Below are 21,616 nucleotides of genomic sequence, written 5' to 3' on the forward strand. Positions count from 1 at the left end.
CGGGGAAGATATTCTGGGACGGGCTGAAACGGAGCCCAGCGTCGGAAAAGGCAGAAATCACTGCTGGGGAACAGGGAAAAGCCAGAACCTGAATGGCTCCGCCGAGCTGCCGGGGGGGAGCGGAGCCTGCAGGACCCTGGAGAGCGGCCGGCCCCGGCTCCAGCTCGCGGGGAAGTCCTGGTTTTTATTCATTGTATTTATTTTATTATTTAATTTTCTTTTACTTTTTCTCTTCCCTTCCCTTCCCTTCCCTTCCCTTCCCTTCCCTTCCCTTCCCTTCCCTTCCCTTCCCTTCCCTTCCCTTCCCTTCCCTTCCCTTCCCTTCCCTTCCCTTCCCTTCCCTTCCCTTCCCTTCCCTTCCCTTCCCTTCCCTTCCCTTCCCTTCCCTTCCCTTCACTTCCCTTCCCTTCCCTTCCCTTCCCTTCCCTTTCCCGTCCCTTCCCTTTCCATTCCCTTCCCTTCCCTTCCCTTCCCTTCCATTCCCTTCCCTTCCCTTCCCTTCCCTACCCTTCCCTTCCCTTCCCTTCCCTTCCCTTCCCTTCCCTTCCCTTCCCTTCCCTTCCCTTCCCTTCCCTTCCCTTCCCTTCCCTTCCCTTCCCTTCCCTTCCCTTTCCCTTCCCTTTCCTTTATTTTCTTTTCATTTTCACGGGGGTTGCCGTGATCCTGTCACCCCTCGGATCAGCAGCGTGGCGGAGGGGCTCCCCACGGGGCTGGGCTGCGCAGGACACCCACCTGCCCCCCCAGTAACATCTATGTTATGTTATTTTCTCTCTCTCTCACACCTCCCCACAGCCCCCGAGGCCACCCGTGCCCCTCACCCCTCTCTCCAGCCCCTTCCTCCGGCGCCGTGAGCACAGCGTGGGGGGCCGCCCCTTCCTCCTCCTCCTCCTCCTCCTCCTCCTCCTCCTCCTCCTCCTCCTCCACCACCACCACCTCTCCTCCTCCTCCTCCTGCTCCCCTCCGCAGCGGGGAAGCCGCCCCCCGTCCAGCCCCGTCCTCGGGTGTCCCCGCGGGGTGTCCCGGGGCGGCGGTCCCCAAAGACCGAAGGGGCCGAGCCGAGCCGTGCCGTGCCGGGGGGCGAGGCGGGGGAGCGGCGTTACGTGCGCCGGGGGGGCGTGGGGCGGGCGGGGAGCCGCAGCCCTGCGGTGCCTTAAAACGCCGCGGCGGCGCGGGGCCGCTTTTTGGAACCGGCGGCGGGGGGAAGCCGAAGCCGCCCCCCGACTCACACACACACGCGCTGCCCCCGGTGCCGGCCCCATGGCTCCCCCCGCGGCCCCCCCGTCCCCTCCCCGCCGCCGCCGCAGCGGTGCCGGCCCCTCGGCCGCCGCTCCCCACGCAGGGCGCCGCTGAGCCCCACCGGGACCCGCCCCGGCCGCATGCGCGGGGCCGCGGAGCCGCCGGGAGCGGGCGCGGAGCCCGGCGCCGCCGCCGCCGGAGGGGAAGCGGCCAAGGACGCCCCGCGGGGCCCCGCCGCCGCCGACACCGTGAGTAGGGTGCGGGGCGCGGACCCCCCCCCCTGCAGCCCCGGCCGCCTCCCGCCATGGGGCGCACCGGCACCGCGCCGCTGCCCCCGGCGGTGCGCAGCGACCCCTGGCGGCCGGGGGCGGCACCGCCTGGCGGGGGGGGAGGAGGAGGAGGAGGAGGAGGAGGAGGAGGTGGGGGGGGGGGGGTTCGGTGTGGGCGCTGCCGGTACCGGGCATCCCTCCCTGGGGGTGTTCAAGGAAAGGTTGGACGTGGTGCTCAGGGACGGGGTTCGGTGGGTGGCATGGGGTAGGGGGTGGTTGGACCTGGTGGTCCTGGAGGGCTTTTCCAACCCCAGTGGTGCTGTGGTGCTAGAGAAGTGGGGTCGGGCTATCCCTGTGCCTGACAGCGGGGCATCACGGCCCTTCGGCAGCCTTGTGGTTAACTTGCCGCAACCGCCCCGCTATTGCCTTTCTGCTGCTGTTGGGGTGCACGAGGCAGGGCCCTGGTTGTGTCCCGGCTAACTGAGAGCATGCTGAGACCGACTGGGCGGTGGCATCGTGGTGACAGACCGCTCTAGGACCATAGGGTGGTTACTTCGGATCTCTGGGAATTTCTTCTCTGCCCTCCCTGGTCAGGGCCAGTTTGGACACCTTCCCTCTGGGTCTCCAGGAGGCTGACAGGGAGGGACCATCCCTCAGCCTCACCACTACCACCGGCCTATCCTCCTGAAAGAGTGGCACGTGTTTTTCAGCTTGGGGTGAAGTGCTGAACCTGGACAGCTCCGGGCATTGAGGCTCCTTTCTGCCTCTCCTGGATCCCAGGTGACAAGCTGATGAACCATCAGCACAGGCCAGTACCAGTACTCAGTCACTTCTGCAAAGTGACCCCGTCTTTTTGTCGCTAAGCTGTCCCAAGGAGGCATCAGCCATGGTGAATATTGCAGAGACCTCCTGGTGTTCAGAGGAACAGGATATTAGCTAGAGGTTCCCAACCCTTAACTCTCAGTGAGCAGGCATGTTTCAAATGCTTTCACAGCCAACTGATGCAAAGAAGTCCATAGGGTGTCGTGGCTGAAGGGTGCTGAGCCCAGTCCTGACCTTACCTCAGCCTTAAATCGGGTTGGTAACGCTTCCCAGGCTCCGTCATCCATCGGGCTGGCGGTGGGCAGGGGCACCGTGAAGGCGCCCGCCCACCCGGAGCGGCCGGATTCCAGCGTAGTACAACCCGAAGTGAATCGCGACAACCAGGATCAATAGGGACCGGCTTGTGAATCACTATTTAATGCACTCCGGCGTGAGTCATCCTGACTGAAAGCAGCTTTCAGCCCAGGACAATGTCAGTCAGCTCCTACCAGGTTGGGAATGAGTCAGATCTCAGCCCGAGTACAACGCGGCGTGAGTCACCGGCTGCTCCATGTGACTCCAGAACCCAGCGCGAGCTGTCGGAGCCGCTGCGTGCTGTGAGTCACTTCGTAGTACAGGGAAATGGGCTTTCTGGAGACCATTCATAATTAAGCACGATGCAACCAAGCGCTCGGTTGGAGATGCTCTGCTCGCTCCCATCAATCTGCCCTGCGCGCCCGTTCCACTGTGTGCATAGTAAAGAGGTTTGTAAGATGCTAGGCTGAATGAACTTTTTGGTACGTGCGTGCTTGTTTTAAAGCGAGCTGCATAAAAATAACCAGAAGCAAAGACTTCCTCTGACTTTAAAGGCAGCCCAGGCAGGGCTGAAGCTGCATTAGAACTGCCGGCACTGGAGCAAGCCCCCGGTCCTCCAAGGCTGTTCCTAGCAGCCACAAAAGATGAGGCAAAGGATTCCGACAGTCGGTGCCCTACAGAGGATATGGGCTTGGTGCTGACTTAACTTAATTCCAGTTTACAATGACTTGGGTTGTGAAGGGACAGAGTTATGTACGTATTTGCCTTCATGCTACTCGACAGTCTCAGCACCCACATAAACGGCTAGACCGGAGCGACAGGTTGCTTTTGTTGCTTTTTCTGGCTAAAAGGTATAAAATTCTTTCATGTCCTTTGCATATCACAGGAGAAAACGTGACAGAGAATGACCCTGCTAGCTACATTTTGGAATAACTTTTTCAGTGAAGTCTTGCATGTTGAAGTCCAAATGAAAGACATGCTTTTCTCTGCAATAGTACCAGCGGGGAAACAGAAACAGGGCAACACTCTTAAACACACCCCCTCCACCCCGTAACTGTTTCTTAACAAGAAAGCCAGACTTTACTGAGAAAGAGGTTCTAGTGCAGGTGGTGTTTTGCAGAGAGCAGGCTGATCTTGCAGCCAAACATGCAGCACCGAATACTGAAGAAGGAGCAGAGCACATTTAAGCCCTCGGTAGAAAAAGATCTAAGTTACAAGTGGCACGATCTAGGCGCCGTTACCTGTTACTGTGTGGGTGTGATACATTTTCAGCTATTCCTTTTGAAATGTACAGCAAGGCGTTCATCTGGAGAGATGAACCTAGCTCCTCTGAGCTGCTGCTCCTCTGGAAAAAATAAATGAAATAGAACAGGTAAAGGCCCTTGGTTTCTGGGCATCTTATCTAAAAGCATCCCAGAACTGGTGCTTACACTCGGGGAAGGGTACTGCTTTCTCTTGTCTCTCATCCATGCACTGAAGCCTTTGACAGACTTGGGTGCAACCCATCTGAAGCTGCATTACATGGTGTGGCTCCGTGTATCTGCTCTATGAACACCCGTCTTGCCTTCTAAATCCTCAGACACTTAAATCCTCCCATTTCTATTACAAGAGATCAAATCCCCAGTAATATGAAATCTGCACAGAGCTCTTACTATTAAGTGGGCAGTCCGATAACTATGCATAAAGTATGTGCATACGTGTGGGTGAGTTCATTGACATAAATTACAGTTCTTCTCTATTTAAAATAGCACACTGCTCAATGCAGGAAGCACGTGTCAGATTTGTCAATGAAGAAGAAGAGGCACGAGTGTCAGGCTTCCTGTTCACATTTCAGTTGACAACACACTGCCAGAGGCTTCAGTGAGAGCATGTTGTGGCCCCAGCTATTTCTGAATTAATAAGATGCAGATTCAGACCTACCTTGAGCTCAACCCCAGCTGCAAGCCTCGTCTGACATCAGTGGACAACGACAATCTCTTTCTTCCTACTCCGGCTGTCATTACTGGGGAGAGGTCTGAAGAAAGAGCGGCAATTGCAGTATTTATGTAACCTCACCTAAAGCTCACTGAAACCCATGAGTATTCTTCATTGTTTCAGTGGAGTTTGGATCAGGCCCAAAGTGTCTACTGAAAAAAAGACTGAACTACAGCCATCCAAACCTGGGCACTCCCACTGGCTGCCAGCTATTTTTATAGCACGTGGCTTCACACTCTGTACTCGCTGCAAAAATCTTCAGGCTGTGGCCATGCAAATCAGGCCCTGGCACAAGCTAGGGCTTGCACATCTGCTTAGCTGTAGTATGTGTAGGGAGGGAACGTGTTTTATGTTTAACAGAATCTTTGCTCTTCGCTAAGCTAAGAAAACTTTATTGTGCTTTAGCGTAAAATGAGGATAAAAGTATAAACATCGTCTACCATCTTTTGGGGGGGGATGGTATTGTGACTGATTTTTTTTAATCTGACCTTTGCAATTTATATTTTAAATATTCCTCCCTTGGGAAGGCTGTTTTCTGGGTAGACCACCTTTCTACTGAGAGATGAGCAAGCGCTAGAAATGTTACAAGTTAAATACCATTAGAGATGCTTTTAACCAGGGAAGTAATTTTCATTCCTGACCTTCACACACTGTTGTTTTCATAATGTTACACACAGAAATGCCTCCTAACCTGAACATCAGATAGGCATGCCATGGAGTGGAAAAGGTATGACAGTCGTACTTATTTCCAGTACTTCAGTATTGCTCTTAAGGCATACAGGATTGCTTCTTCACTGTTGTCAAAAGTAGTTTTTCAAATACTTGCTTAAGTCTTTGGGAGATTTTGTTCTTGTATTTTTGTTTTCTGAATTACTCATTAGCATTCAGTAATAATGTGTGCTTTTTTTTTTTCATTTTATGAATCATAGATGCTGTCTAGCTAGATAAGAAGCAAGATTATGTGCCATTATTTTGCTCTATTTTTAGTTCACTGCTTTTTAGGGATATTTTTCTAATGGATTAAGTTTGTTGTTATTAAATAGAGAAGGATCTCTCTCCCTGGGAGATCTAGAAACTCCATGTCTAGTCATCTGTGTGCACGTTACGTTACACTGACTTACCACAGAGAACTGACCAGAGACAAGCTGATCATCTCAACAACTACTGCCCTTCTCAATTAAACACTCGACTAATTGGCACTTTGTCATGGGGGAAATCAGATAGTTGTGGGGATTTCTCCGGGCAGATCCTTGCTGTGCCTAGACCAGTCTCTGTATGTTTCCCTGTGCTGATTAACACCCTGAATCTGGTCCTTCCAGAGACTCCAAGGCTGCAAAACTGGTCAAACCCCACATAGGTTGCAAGTAGTCAGGGGAGTCTCATCACTCATGTGGAAGCAGTCAGAAGAAACTTCCTGTAGATGCAGAAATGATTACCTACGAAACTGTCCTACGTGACTTAGGCACTTAGGAGGTGTTGTGTGTGTAGCTTAAGATAATCACTAGGGGTGGATCGTGGATGTGCCAGAGTGGTCCCAAGGAGCACGGGGCAGCTGGATGCAAGAACTGTGCAGTAAAGCATGACTGACTGAGTCCTGTCTGGTCTAGCCAGCAATGCTACAAGGACCTCGGAAGAGTGTTGCCAGCAGGCCAAGGGAGGCGATCCTACCCCTCTACTCAGCCCTGGTGAGGCCCCACCTGGAGCATTGTGTCCAATTCTGGGCTCCCCAGTACAAGAGGGACATAGAACTGCTGGAGTGAGTCCAGAGGAGGGCTACAAAGATGATTAGTAGATGATTAGATGATTATGTGCTCCAGGACCGGAGCACCTGTCGTATGAGGACAGGCTGAGAGAACCGGGCCTGTTTAGCCTGGAAAAGAGAAGACTGAGGGCAGGCCTCATTAATGTGTATAAATATCCGAGGGGAGGATGTTGAGAGGATGGAGCCAGTCTCTTTTCACTTGTGCCCAGCGACAGGACAAGAGGCAACGGGCACAAACTGAAGCACAGGAGGTTCCGACTGAATATGAGGGGGCACTTCTTTACTGTGAGGGTGACAGAGCACTGGGACAGGCTGCCCAGAGAGGTTGTGGAGTTTCCTTCTCTGGAGATATTCACAACCCGCCTGGATGCCATCCTGCACAACATGCTCTAGCTGATCCTGCTCAGCAGGGAGGTTGGACTAGATGATCTTCAGAGGTCCCTTACAACCCTCTCCATTCTGTGACCTTTGCAACAGAAACTCCTTTTGTCACCTGGACATTGACCAACTGTCCCGTTCCGTACCCTTGATTCCCCGTGCAAGTGTCAGCTCATGCAGAGAGATTTTTTTTAATTATTATTTTAAATTGCATTTGAAGACTTTTGAACTTGGTACAGGTGGGTCACACTTCGTGCCACTAAGTTCTGCCAGCTGAGACTGGTGACAAGAGTTTGAGGATGACACCTCTTACCACAGTGAGTTGCTACTAGCAAAATCAGATCCCACTGACTATCCAAGAGCCAGCAGAATAGCACCTTTTATTCCTTCACTATCCCTACGAGCCAGTCTATTTTTCTATGAAGTTACGGCCTTCATCAAACAGATGTAGGTGTCTTTGATAGCGCCATAGGCAAACTAATAGAATTAGACGTAGAGATGCATTTCATGTTATATCCAACAGTTGGCTATAACTGTATCCAGGCTGGAGTTAAATAATGCTGGAGATAGTAGAGATTAAAGTCCTTTGGTTAAAGGTATCTCATCTCATTCCATAAAAAAATCTGAAAGTATTTTTCTTTTCTTTTGAAAGATTCCTTTCAAAACATGTACGAGAAAACAGCCCACCTCCAGTTTTTAAGTCTTTCTCCCCTGCCTTTTATTCTCAAACCCATTTTTAACAAGGCACATTTCTGCTCCAGGTGGTGGGGAACAGAGAAGGCAGATGCCAATTCTCAAGTGCAAACAGCATCCAGCACAGAGGATTCTCACACAGCTTGCTCTTGTTCATAACACCTTCCCAGAGGCCTGGAAATCTGAGAAGGTAAAGGAGGCTCACAGCACAGGGACTTTGGAGCGGTGAAATTTCCATTTTAGTATGAGGACGTTACCTATAGGAAGAAAAACAATTCCTGATTGTCTTGTTTTTCCCCTCCAAACCAGACTTTAGAGCATGGATCTCTCGTGTAGTACAACAACCTAGTAAGGGCATTTAAGGTAACGGGGAATTAAAAAAGAACAAGAAACTATAGAGTAGCTGAGGGTTTTGAAATCCAGGCATATTCTGGAATCTCTCTCTCACAAACTAGGTTGATGAATTTTTCCATTAACTCTCCTCATGGACTTTCTTCTCTTACCTTGAAGAAGTGATATAGCCTTGCCTGAAACTTAAAAAGGCAAAGCACTAGAGCTCTGTGTGACTATCCAAGTGACTTTCAAAATCAACAGGCCAGTAACTTGGACTTGAACCTGTGAGACGTTGATCTTCATGAAGATTACAAAATTTCTTTGAGGATAAACCTATCCACTGGTCCTTTCCCATTTCAATGCTACAGTGGCAGAACAACAGTCTCCTGTCCGATTTGAGTGACCTGAAGGCACCAGGTGTAGGAGGATGTCTGTACAGCTTTTTTTCCTCAGGAATGCACCCTCTTGTTCCACAGCCAAGTAACAGCTCTGGGGAACCCCTCACCCTTGAACACACTTATATTTATACATACTTCATCAGTCTGGGCTTCTCAAGCTCCAAAGTCTTCTAGCTGATTGCTACAACTGATGTTTCCCCTGCCCAACTCTGTACATGCGTTTCTGCAAAATCATGTGACTGGTTTAAGAAAACATTGATCATTATTTCAGCTTAAAACAAAATAAGAAAGCGAAACATTACAATCAGGTTGTGGGGACAAATTTAAACTATGTCTTAGGCTACCTATGAAAAGCAGCAGCTGGCAGGGGAGCAATGCACAGGTACCTCTCACCCTGCTTCCTCACTCCACCACCTGTGAGTCTGCAAAGTGTATCCTCAGCTGGGAATGAGGAGAAAAATGATTTAGCTAAACATAAGTATCGATGTATGTCATTCCCTTTAACAACTTTAAAAGTAAGCTGTTAGCTCAAAATGTCATTGATAATTGAAATGTTGTCATTAGTCACCTACCATGTTGGTCTGGAACATAAGAAAGTCCTCTTGCAGCATGAGCAGTCACACTTTTGTTTTGATTTCAGATAGTTCAGGCCCTTCAGCTGAATACTATGAGATAAACTTGAGGAGATAACAAGTCACTGATACTAGCTACTATAGCAGTAAGATCCACAGGTCAGTAATTCTTCAAATTAATAACGTTTACTGCAAGTCTCTTCACTGATGTAAAGAACACAGACTAGATTTTTTTTAAGTGGTTTTACACCTACTGCATGACCCAGTCAGAGCATCTGATATCCCAAATTAACAACCATAACATTTAATGAACACGAAAACTGTTTACCAGGAGGTCTAAAAACCCCTCTCCTTTTTGCCATAAGCATTTAGAATCTACTGAAGACAAAAACAATGGCCATCATTGCCATAGATACACAAGGCAGGCATGCAGTTGTTTAAATTGTTGCTAACATAAATTGTAATGTAAAGAAGCAAGTGGTTTTGTAAATTCCTACCAACACTAGTCACTGGAGTTGTTGGGAAAGCTATTGCCCATTCAAGCATACAGCACAATTCAAAACAGTAATTCTGGTGACTGACTGGAAGGGCTCATTACATAGCTGTGGTAGCAGCAGGAAAAAGAAGGAAAGAATGATAGTGAAATTCTGGATCCTGTAGAGTCAGCAGAAGTAGTACTACAGACATAAATAAGTCTTTCCTGTTTGGGTCCTGTCAGTAGCTCACTGCTTGACCCCAGAAAAGTTGCATCATCTCTAATCTCTGTAACTTTTTTCCATTACACTTTCCAAGATCGTTGTACTTCTATGCATACAAGTCCATACACAGGTAGTTTCAGTGCTTTTTAAAGTACTTTTATTTGAATGCCTAGATGAATTGCATAATCTCAGCCTTTGTGCCTTTGCCTCTGTTCCAGCTAAGGAGCAGTTCACACCGCACATGGCTGTAAAATTGCAGCATTTTTGTTCCCCTAGTTTTCTTTTTTTTTTTAAATAATTTAAAAGTAAAAAAAATAAAAAGGCAAAGAAATTCAGAAAACAAGTACGTATTCTGACTATATGCATGGAACTAACATAGCTTTGAGCAGGGTCTACATCTTACAGCATATTTAGGTTCATGTTTGGCAGTACATGGTCTCAGCACGATCACGATTGGAATATACATTTGTAACAAACTGTGCTGCAAGCATGTTTTATTTATTTTTATTTTTAACTTTATTATATGGCCAAAGGGAGGTGGGTCCCAGTGGATTATTATAGATAACAATGTGCTTGACTATGTTTTGGCTTAGAGCCAAAGCTACATTAAAAAAAAAACAAACAAACAGGGAAGTGGTGCTGGATGGATCACTTACTCATTGCCTGTCCCGTGAACCTGGACCAGCCTGATGTATTTTTTGTCTCACGGGTCTTAATGCTATTTGCCAAAGAAGTTTCTTCAACTTTGTAATAACATGCTGCACCGCTCAGTTGTCTACCTTGCTACTCTATAAAATCTATCCTAGATTTTATTTACTCCAGGCTAACACATTATTTATCCCTGAAAGGAATAGGGAGCAATAATAACCTTCTACTGATCAGAAGATCAACATGCTTCTCGGTTTGCTTTTCTAGATTAACAACCCTAACTCCTACAATTTCTCCTTGTAAGTCGTGCTTTCGTAACATCTTGCGTACCCTACACACACCGTCTTTCTTGGCATGTGATGCCCACAAGCACTCACACAGAGGAGTAAATTACTTCCCATATCTTAACACAGTATTCCTGCTAATACACCTCAGAAAGTCACATCCTATTTAGTTTGTGATCCACCCCAAACCTCTATCATATGTGCAATATGGCTGTCAACAAGCCTTTATTTCCTGTGGTAGAAAATCATTGAACAGCTCTGTAATAAAAGCTTGGGCTGTCTTTAAGCCAACAGTCCTCTTTCTCTTATTTCCTGTTACTCTAACCCAGCTCTGCTATCACAAAAGCATGCTTTAGCTGCTAGAAATATCTTTCAAAACAAGTCTTCATCACATAAGTGACCAAAACCTACTTGCTTATTCAATGAGAAAGTTGGTTTACATCTGCCAAATAAAAACGAAAACGCATAACTTGATCTGAAAAAAACGTGCTGAATTTGTTTTCCTTGATCCTTCCCTTTCTGTAAGTTGTGTGAGAAGTCATGCAGTGCTGAACATTCATAAAAATGTATAGTACCAGAAAACTTCCAAGTAAGGGGGATGATTCAGAAGTAAACCAAAGAACACAACACTACTGGGCAGTTTTTGCCATACAGCTACTTCATCAAAGATGTCAAAGGACAATTCTGAAGAAGAACCTGAGATGGCAACAGTGGATCCAGAAAGATTTTTTTGAATTAAGTTGTAGTTGGATGAGGTGGGGAGGAAGAGTGTATTCCTCCTATTTCCACCATCTATTACCTTTCTGCTTGAAAAAAAGCAAACAGGAACAAGCTTTTCCACTCAGACCACTGTCAGTTCAATTGTAAAATGGATTAGAGAGATGAACTTATGAACTATCCACATAAAACATCTCAAAAGGAAGAGTGGCTGGATTAGGCTATACAGACAGCATATATCTAATTCCAAATTACGCTTTTCTAATCATTAATAACTGTTTACTGTCCAAGGAAGCCTGAAATGCTGTTAGAGAAACCCAATACTTTATAGTTCATTACTTTCTAACTGAAATACAAAAATGCCTTATTTTTAAAAAGGACGGGTATCTGGAAGGAAAGTAATAGTTATTACTTTAATACTATAAAACTCTGAAGGAAAGAAATCTGAATTTACAGATGTACTTTGCATTTCACATTTATGTTTCCACATTTTGAAATGAAGAATGTCGTGGTTTTTTTGGAAGCTATGTCCTTTTTCTGATTTTCTATTTCTGGGCATTTAGGAATTGCTTGTGAGAACAGGCCTGCGGAGTTACCAAATAGGTTATCGTTTCTATCTGCATCGTTCTTATGTTTTATTTCTCCTGCAAAACTGGAGCATCTTCTACTCAGCATGTCATACGTTTTTCCCTTGGGAGAGTGGGTGGTTCTCATAAAAACAAAATAAAAACTATTAAGCTCTATAATAGAAAAACAAATTCAGCAGGAAAAAAAATCCAGCATAATTTAGAGCTGCACTCTGCTAAAATAATCCACTTACTTCTGGCACTTCTGAAGCCTGTGACAATGTCTCTGCATCCTCCCTCCAAGTTACAACACTATTTCCTAAACTTGACTGAACATTTTAGAAAGGAAAGCAACTTTTAACTATCTGGTGTTCAGCTCATCAGATTGTGTTTCAAGTGTGATATTAAATTATCAACACACAAATAACATTTGTAGCAACCAATTTTAGTTCCCCTACAATCATCACAGCCTCACAAGGTTTAGCAACCTGAAAAAACCTACACGCAAAGGGAGCACTTGATATAGAAGGATGGCTAGTTATGGATCCAAGAATCAACCTTGCAAGTCAAAAACCTCAGGAGATCCCTTGCAACCACTAGGCTTTTATGCCAATGCCCTAAGAGCTGTGGCTCTCCAAGAACAGACACACACCACTTCACCAGCATGCTCCTTGGCTCCCCATTCTCGTTTATATTCCCATTTACGTGCAGAATTCATTGGCCCCTTGCCTTCCATCACAGCACTTCAATGAAATGCGTGAATTTTCCGCAGGGTTCAACACCTAGCAGCTTCTATGGGGAAAAAAAGAAAGCCCAAGCATTTAACTTCTCGGTTCTTTTGAAGCTGCGGCTTTCAGTAGTTCTTGGTAAGGCTTTTGTAACAAAAGCAAAATGAAAAAATAAAAACACGTGTCTTACTTCCCCCTTCTCTTGCTGTCTTGCAGCCCATGGGATCCGAGCGGATGGAGATGCGCAAGCGGCAGATGTCTACGACCCAGGAGACCCCAGGCGCTGCACAGGCTCAGCACAGCACGGGCAATCGAGGGTCCAACGCCTGCTGCTTTTGTTGGTGCTGCTGCTGCAGCTGCTCATGGTACACGCTCTTATTCAAGCCTCTGGGGAACGGAGTAGCAGGGGAGGGAGGTAACAGCCAGCGTGTAGGACAGCATAAGCTAAACAAACCACCTGGGAAATTCTGCAGGGCTGGGACTGTGAGAGAAATGACTGTGCTCTAGTACTAGACACAGCCTTCTGCTGTAGTGTATTTTTTTGCCATTGAAATAATGGATATATATATATATATAAAATCTCTGTAAAGTATCATCAGAAGAGATCAGAGTAGGAAAGCATTTAAAAAAAAAAGGTATTTTAGTCCTTGCCTTAGCTTTCCTCTAGGCTTTGCAGGTGCACACCTGTACACATGGAAGTGACCCCCCTTTTAATGAAGCTCACCTAACACATTCAACTGAAGTTTTAAAAAAAACACCACAACAACAACACAGCAGTAAGAACAGTATTTTTTCCTATGGGCATTAAGGGTTCTGTAAAGTACTCTTACGTGCCTCCTTTTAGAAATCCTTATCGTCCTCACTCTGCATACTTTTGTTGGAGAGCATCTAACTCTGATTTGATTTCTACCTATATAGCCATTCACCCCTAGAAAAACTGCCATTCTATTTATCAGGATTTCATACCTAAATAGATACCCTCCTCTAAAGCATTTCTACACAACTCCAGTTACACAAAAAGGGAGCTGTATGGCTAATACGCCTTTGACACACAGAAAATATATTCTCAGTGTCATTTTATACAGAACCAAAAGCAGCACTTATTTTTGAAATCAGATCTATTTTTATTTTTAAAAAAAGGAGCTAAAAAAAATCATTTATTACGTAAATAGTTATGGTGATGTCCAAAAGCCTGGTTATATCCACAGCTCTCCACTCTAAAATGCTTACTCTGCTAATGCTGTGGTATCAAATGGTTTGGATCTCAGCCCTCGGCTTTTTGTTGTCCAAATTAGGACACAAGGTCAGAGCTTGCAACACCTGAACAGTTGAAGGAATAGGACAAGCTTAACCAATCCCTACGTAACTGCATGTGTGAGGATATATCTTGCTATTTTAACATTTTTGGAAACAGAATGAAAAGTCTAACACTTTTTTTTTTTTAATTTCCTGGTATCTGTTTTTTTTTTTTTTTTTCCTGCTGATTGTTCTTAGCCTTTTCCTTGAACTGTCAGTTCTTAGCTGGTATATCACATTCTAAATGAATACTTCAAAGCTTATACTGGTTATAAGAATCATCTGACCATGCTCCTGAATAATACTGGTGATGCTCAGTCAGTGGCAGTTTTTAAACCATCTTTCACTTGTTCCTCAACACCTTACACCTTGAAGTTTTACTCTATCATTACACCTGTTGCCACCACTTTGTAATGGATGGTCTGTTTTGTGAAGGACTGGTTATCCAGCCTTGAGCTTCACTACGGCTCTCAGTAAAAACTGAAAGCAATACCAAAATATGCAATAGTTTTGGATTTAGGATAGGGACTTAGGAGCAGCATAGGCTGTATTAAAGGGAGTTATGAGTAGGTGTAAGAATTCATTAGTCAGAAATCTAATAACCAAGTGTCCAGTCCTGTTTCTTTGTTTCAAAGGCAAGCGGATCTGTTGTCATTAATTAGCGGTGTCAACCCATGGCACCTACAATTCATACGAATTTAACCCTTGGGATTAGAGACTTTAAACATTGCATGCATTATTTAATAAGGATAAGGAATTAGGCAGAACACAGTTCCAAAGAACTCCCACTGCAAGCTGTTGAACAGGAAAATTAATCAAGGAAGCCCAGCAAGAGAGGAAAAGGAATCACTTGATTCCTTAAAGTAATGATTTGTTCACTTTCTCTCTCGTATGAGCTCCTCCAGATCCAGCTGATTCCATTCAAAATGCAAGTAAAGCTTGCTGTACTCAGTTCTGTTTCTGTTTGGGCCCATTATTAATTAATGGCTGAGACCAGAATTTGCATTGAAATAAGGAAAAGTCTTAAACAGCCATAGGAGTTCAGCCAAAACAGTGACAGCAAGCTGAGTGCTTCTAATAAATTCACTATCCACCACATAAGCACTTCAGAGCAAGCAAACCTGGCAGTGAGGTGAAGGGAAGAAGTCATAAAATAACCTGCCTGGCCAGACAAGGAATCTGTTCACCATTACTTCCCCCATACACACACACACCAGCAGTTAGAAGGAAATGCTTTAGAGAAGAAGATGAGAAGCAAGGGAAGAGCAGGCTCATCATTCCTCTGCTATTGGTACTCAGCTTATCAGAAGTTATACAGACCCAATTCTGCCTTCCCTAATGAAAACAGTGAATATCCTGTAGGGTCAAAAAGCTTCATTTTTTGCAAGATGTCCAGTACTCTGGCTCTGATTCTACAAAGCTTCTCAGCAGGTGCATAGAGGTAAACTAAGGTAACGTTTAGAGAGAGATAATTACTGTGCCTGGTCAAGATTGGAGTTTGTTACCTCGCGGAATGGTACCTATGTTAAAGCATCGCTATACAAATACCAGTGTCATCTGAACAACTGTCCAGTGCAATCTCAAGTGGCTCAGGGTGGAGCTACATATTACACATACAAACATCTTTCCATAATAGAAAAAAAAAAATCTGTGAAGTCAGAGTACATAAAAATTGCATTCCATCTTTTAAATTGTTGCTAAACTGCTTTTTTAACGTCTTACCTGATATTCTTGAGAATGCTCATTATCTGTGCATCTCACTATTCAAACAATTCAGAGAAAGCAATTTACTCAGAGTGTGTTAAATTACCCAAATTTCATGATGCTTAAATTCCTATTTGCATTTCAGAATCATCTGGGAAACCAATACAAGCTCCAAAACAGAGCAGCTTGTTTTAGTTTTAAAATAATTTGTGATTTCTTTTAGAACGATTGTTTTCTAGTAGCAAGAAATGCAAAACAAACCGTAATTAAGCTATTTTTATTTCCTATTCATAAAGCCTTTCCTCAAAATAGCTCAAGTGCTTTGAGCAGAAAAATTATGAATAGGAACAAAAATAACAGTCTGCATGAGTCATGCAGCTGAGTTGCAGAACATCCAATATTCAGCATACTCCTAATAGTAGACTTAGAATGAAGAAATGGTGAAACAAGTCTCTCAGCCAGATTCTCACAGCCTGTATTCGTACTACAGTTAAAACTCAAGCCTCCAGTCCGTTACTCTTCCAAAACCTGAGAAGATACAGTATTGCACGTTTAGTCTCTTTGCCTATGTTTCCCTGTACATTTCTAGGAAGTCAGCCAACCTGCAAGGGTACTTTGAGAGACATGGCATGTTCTTTTAAGGAAACTTAATTTCATCTTTTTACCCTTTTGTGCGTCATCCTATGAAGACTGCAATCCTTTCTGTTGGATCTGTTGACTCCCTTCAGTGTAAGAACTCTGACAAGTGCATAAATTCTTGCTTACATGTGTGAGGAATGCATAATATACCACTTTTCATATTAAAAAGGCCAGCACTATTGGCACTAAGTATAGTAAAAGTCTGAATCCCATAGCCCCAAAGAGAACAGAGCACTAACATTCTTTAACTACTTGTTTTCTTTTCTGAAAAAGTGAATTCAAATAGTTCACTGGTTTGAATGTATGGTTCAGATGTTGCAGAAAACTATGTTCGCAATAGGCAACATGCTTGCTCTCAAACCTCACAACAGGAAGGTTTTCCTACCTCTTCAATGCATGCCTTGACAAAGAGAAATGCACCTCTCTCCTCTACTGTTAAGCCTCCAGCCACTCTTCGCAAACCTTAAAATGTTACAATTCTTCATCCTCCAAAACAGTCCCTGCAGATTATGGACTACCACTGGAAAGAGCAAGAAAATGAGTAAGCAGTAAATAGTAAGGCTGCAAATAAGACAAAGCCACGAGCTTAAAAGGAAGAACGCAAATAAGAATCAGCTGGTTTAACAAAAAGCCGTACTAGAGATAAATGAGATTCTTGGGGATTAAGACATCAAAACTGTTACAAAATTTACATTAAAGTAAAATACAAATGAAGAAACTGACTTTGGTATTTTCCTGGAATTTGTAACAACTGTGCTGCTTTATTTCAGCTGAAGGATTTGTTTCATACAAGGTACTGGCTGTAATTCACTGGGACTTTTGCTTCTTGACAAACTCCAAGCAGTTTTACAGATTATATGAATGTATGTGTGCACACCTGTATTTCTCACTAAACTACGGTAATCTAGAATACAGTCCCCATGTGCTAAAAGGAAACATGCATATGCTGAAATACAGTATCAAAAGAATCATCTGCAACTCTAAAAGGATTTTTTTTAACAACTAACTAGTTACGTATGCTGACCTTTGAGAAAAGCAGCTGGAGTTGACACCTACCCTTCCAAGGGTCATTAAAAATTATCAGTGATCACTAGTGACTACAGCACACTTTTTTTTTTTCCTTTAATGCTACAAACAAGCTAATACTCATTTCCAGTCAAACATAGTCAAACGTACATGCTGCTTTTCTCCAGGCCTTAAATTTGTATGCATATACTAGCATTTACTTAATGCTGCAGTTCATAACCTCACAACGTGGCTTTATCTACATGTGATCTCTGAAAGATGCTTACCCTTTCAGCAACGCATACAGAAGCATCTACCTTGCTTAGAACTTTTAGCTCCAGCTTTAGCTCCAGCTCCAGCATTCAGGCTTTCTTGAGTGACGTGGCGTCACCACTCTAAACCAGAATCTTGGCACTCATCATGCCTTATGGATATAAAAAATAGCCAGGGTGTAAAAAGAAAAGCAAACAAAAAAGTTTGAAGTCTAACTTGCACAAAACCATTGCATCAAGTGTAACTCATGTAAGAACACTGCATCAAGCACACAATCAACACAACATAATAAACCTCAATGGAGTACACAGAGATTTTGTAGCTATTAAAGGCTACTTGTGTGTACATATACTTTCTACATAGTGATATATATGATATGATATTGAACAGTTCTGCTCTAAGTTTGCAGATTTACACAACAGAAGAACTAACATTAGAGTATAACTATGAGTATTGTGGCTACTGTTAGCTTCTGTCCTTTTAGCTGAATTTTTATTTTTTAAATATTAGAGGAAAAGCATCTGCTGTATGTTCAATCTTTTCCTTTATAAAACTGACAAATTAATTGCTACCTTGCAGTCTTACTGTTAGAAATCAAGAGGAAGAGAGAACAAGGAGAACATCCCATGAACTCCAAGCAGAGGGTATTCCAAACTGTGAGGAAAGGTATGGTCTTTCTTAAGTGTTCTATCAAACTAATAATAAAACAAACCCAAACCACACTGAATAATTGGATCACCCGACATACGCAACAAACTACTATTATCCATTTGTCATTTAAGCTGAATTTGCAAGTCACCTGTCTTGCCCCCCTAAAGAGCCAGGTCTGATCTATAATCTTTAACCTTGTTTATATGCGGTGTATAAACAAATCCCAACTTTCACAGTACAACAATAAAAAAGCATAGTAATTACAGACTCCTCTTTTTTTTTCTGAAATATTTTTAAACACATCCTTTTCCCACCCAGCAAATACATACTGAAGCTAACTGGTAGCACTCAGCCTTAAAAAATGAATAAATGCAAAGGGGAGCTCAGATCCTCTTGAGAATCAGGCGATTGTCTCTTAAGAGTTAGGCAAACAGACAGGAGCCCCTGTGAAGTTGTAATAGACCATGTCTTGTATGGTATTTGGATTGTTACTTCTTCTTAAATGTTTTCATTCAATTTTAAACAATGATTCCACAAGAACTATTAGGAATTTAAAAAAGCTTAATTGTTGCTGAGGGACTTCTTTACTGCAATAACTTAGAGCAGTAAAGTGCAATTTCTGCAAAGTACAGGCAATCATCTGCATCTGAGCTTCTGAGAGAAAAAAGCATCTTATAAATATATTTACTAGAGTTTACACTTAGGTAGCTGCAGTGCAGAATTCAGAGGCACGTGAACCTTGCATTTTTGTTCCATCGTGATGGCAGATGCCTCCTGCCAGATGAAGAGAGTTGAAGTAACAATCACTCATTTCTCTCTTCTTGCCCTCCTCTCCTCCTTCCTCCAGCCCTGCTCCTACTCTTGAAGAAGTAAATGCCTGGGCTCAATCATTTGACAAGTTGATGTTTACGCCAGCCGGCCGAAATGCTTTTCGTGAATTTCTACGAACAGAATTCAGTGAAGAAAACATGCTTTTCTGGATGGCCTGTGAGGAACTGAAACAAGAGTCCAACAAAAGTGTTATTGAAGAAAAAGCAAGACTAATTTATGAAGATTACATTTCTATCCTTTCTCCAAAAGAGGTATATTACTTTCCCCAATACATTCTTTGATGCTGCTTTGCACAGTTACTAAGCATGTGTTTAAAGCCACAGAAATACCCAGGGATAACTTTTCTTTCCCCGTGCTCCCACATTTCAGTGCTAACAAGGAGAGATCTAGGGCTAAAAGGCAAACCCATTGTTGAGGTGAGATAGTCAGTACTACTTTCACTGGCTGTAAGAAAACTCTTCCTATGCTACCTTGACATGCTGATGTGAAGGCTTTAGTTTGAGGCATAACTAGCATACAGATGAAGATTTTATCCTTAACTTAAATTTTATTTGTTGGACAAATCAGTGTGGATTCTTTTGGTGTGTGTCTGTGTGTGTGTAGATTGGGTCTCCAAAAGCAACCACTAAGAAAGTGTTGCTTGCACAGCACAAACTGCTCTTGTGCAATATGTGCAACTTGCACGATTGCAAAGCACAAAGAGCAGCTGACGAAATACGGCACAGAACAAAGCCACCGGCTTCTTGAAATTTCAAACCTACTTGTCTGTTTGCTGCTAACAAGCACGTCAAATTTCAAAGACATCTCGGTTCAGCTTGAATATAGTCCTAGAAATAGGCTGGACTTTTAAACCTTTCTATATCCCTACAAAATTCATACACTTCATTATTTGTAGTGGAAACTGTACGTATAAAAATAATGTTTAAATCCAGACAGTGCTTTCCAGTAATGTTAACATCTTTCTACCTCCTAGTACTTGCAGGAAAAAAAAGTACAGCATAAAAGCGATGCTTGGAATCATTATGTAATTATACTTTCAGTCCACATCAATTCATTCTGCTTTTTAACATAGGAATTTGATTAAGCAACAGCTTCCCAGGTTACAGTTTCCGTCTGCGTCATCTTGCTTACTCCAAATTCAGTCTCTTTCCAACAGCGCTACTTCCCAAGGAAACAAACTGTCACAAAACATTACAGAGCCTCTCTACTACAGAGCAGGATGTTGGGCTGGGAATGGCCTACCAGTCTCAGGTTTTAATAACAACAGGATTTCAAGCAATGTTATTCAAAGTTGCTCCAGTGAGAAAGTTTCTCTAACCACATACTCAGCAGGTTACTGCTGCCAGACTTCAGCAGTCATTTTTTGTGTAAGTATATTTAACAGTCCTTAGACTCGGACACCACCTGAAGCTATTAAAAAAACCCTGCTTTTTCAAGCCAATAGAACAACAACATACCAAAAAAAAAAAAAAAAAGAAAAAAAGAAAAATCAGCTACTGTACACCACTATTATTTACATTACTTTTTATTTTAATATGCAGGTCAGTCTGGACTCCAGAGTAAGGGAAGTTATTAACCGAAATATGCTGGAACCCTCACAACACACCTTCGATGACGCACAGCTTCAAATTTATACCTTAATGCACAGAGACTCCTACCCACGGTTTATGAACTCTGCTATTTATAAGGACTTGCTTCGGTCCTTATCTGAAAAATCCATCGAAGCGTAGGATTTTTTTCTTAAATGTATTTATTTTAAAACAAATGGGACTCTGGGCTATACCAATCAACAGGGAATTTAGTATTGATCGGATATTTACCTGAAAATAACTCAGGCAAGTTTTACTACAGACTGAATGTTTGAAACCCACACAGGGCTCTGACACAATCAGCTAACTGCAGTTTCTGATCAAATCAAGTATTACTTTGCAAAAGAGAATGAAGAGAAGATGTTAACGTTCAAAAAAAAAAAAAAAAGAACCCAGTATTTTTACAATGCAGCATGCAACTCACAAACAGATCTCTTATAATGTATATCTGAAGTACAAATGCCAACTGAGCATGAAAACTAATTTTTAAGTGGAGTGCCAGAATTTCCTTGAAAGCCAAATCAGTTGCCCCCATCCTCCCTGTGACCAAAGTAAAAACAGTTGTACTGGCAAAATCTGGGTTACACTAAACTGAGTTTCACAACCTATAAGAATCATGCCTGGCACGGGTACACTCCACTTCTCTTGGTATATTTAAGGTGCATACAATGTGATAAAGGAAATCAGTATGGCAATCTCAAGTTTATGGAAGCTAATGGTTGAAATAATGATGCCTATAAAACCTTTTGCTGAAAAAAATGTTATTTTATTACTAGAGTCTGCTGGAAGCATTTTTAAGTTCATACTGTTCATGTTTATAAAGTTAAATTATTTAATTAAGAGGAAGAAGAGTCTGGGCATTTAAATTCTCAAATAAAGCACAATTCTCACATATTTATCTTCCTTCTGTAGGGATGTAAAAAGCATTTCACTATTTGTTCTTGAAAGGATGGTGGTATCAATCATCTTGGTTTTGTACATATTAAATTGTCCTGTTAGCTGACAGAGCTTCTATGGTTTATATAACAGATACTTGTACATTACATTGAGAAAAGAAGGAAGCTGGCACTATCCTGTTCCACAGCACTATTTCAGACTGTCCAAAAGAAAAGCAACATCTCCATCCTCTAATAAACTCCATTCATTACAGTATCGCCAAAGCATTGCAGTTGATTTCCAATCCTATCTCAAAATTAGTAATCACAGGAAGCACTAGGAAGAAAGTAAGCTGAACCTGCATAATCTGTTTGAAGATC

General features: G+C 43.3%; 1 protein-coding gene across 1 annotated transcript; it reads left to right on the forward strand.

The window, feature by feature from the left end:
* Positions 1-1,431: 1,431 nt before the first annotated feature.
* On the forward strand, positions 1,432-20,731 carry RGS20 (regulator of G protein signaling 20). Its single transcript, XM_040550432.1, has 5 exons — positions 1,432-1,484; positions 12,589-12,737; positions 17,869-17,955; positions 18,788-19,022; positions 20,313-20,731. The coding sequence occupies exons 2-5, from the start codon at positions 12,592-12,594 to the stop codon at positions 20,499-20,501; spliced, it is 657 nt and encodes a 218-aa protein (XP_040406366.1). The 5' UTR covers positions 1,432-1,484; positions 12,589-12,591; the 3' UTR covers positions 20,502-20,731.
* The last annotated feature ends 885 nt before the right edge of the window (positions 20,732-21,616 follow it).

The sequence above is a fragment of the Cygnus olor genome, chromosome 2, assembly GCF_009769625.2.
Source record: "Cygnus olor isolate bCygOlo1 chromosome 2, bCygOlo1.pri.v2, whole genome shotgun sequence".
NCBI lineage: Eukaryota > Metazoa > Chordata > Aves > Anseriformes > Anatidae > Cygnus > Cygnus olor.

Bases quoted from the DNA above. Each gene is read 5' to 3' on its own strand.
- RGS20 (XM_040550432.1), top strand. From the start codon at position 12,592: ATGGGATCCGAGCGGATGGAGATGCGCAAGCGGCAGATGTCTACGACC. The intron at 12,738-17,868 runs GTACACGCTCTT...GCTACCTTGCAG, and splicing joins TGCTGCTGCAGCTGCTCATG to TCTTACTGTTAGAAATCAAG. The intron at 17,956-18,787 runs GTATGGTCTTTC...TCCTTCCTCCAG, and splicing joins ATTCCAAACTGTGAGGAAAG to CCCTGCTCCTACTCTTGAAG.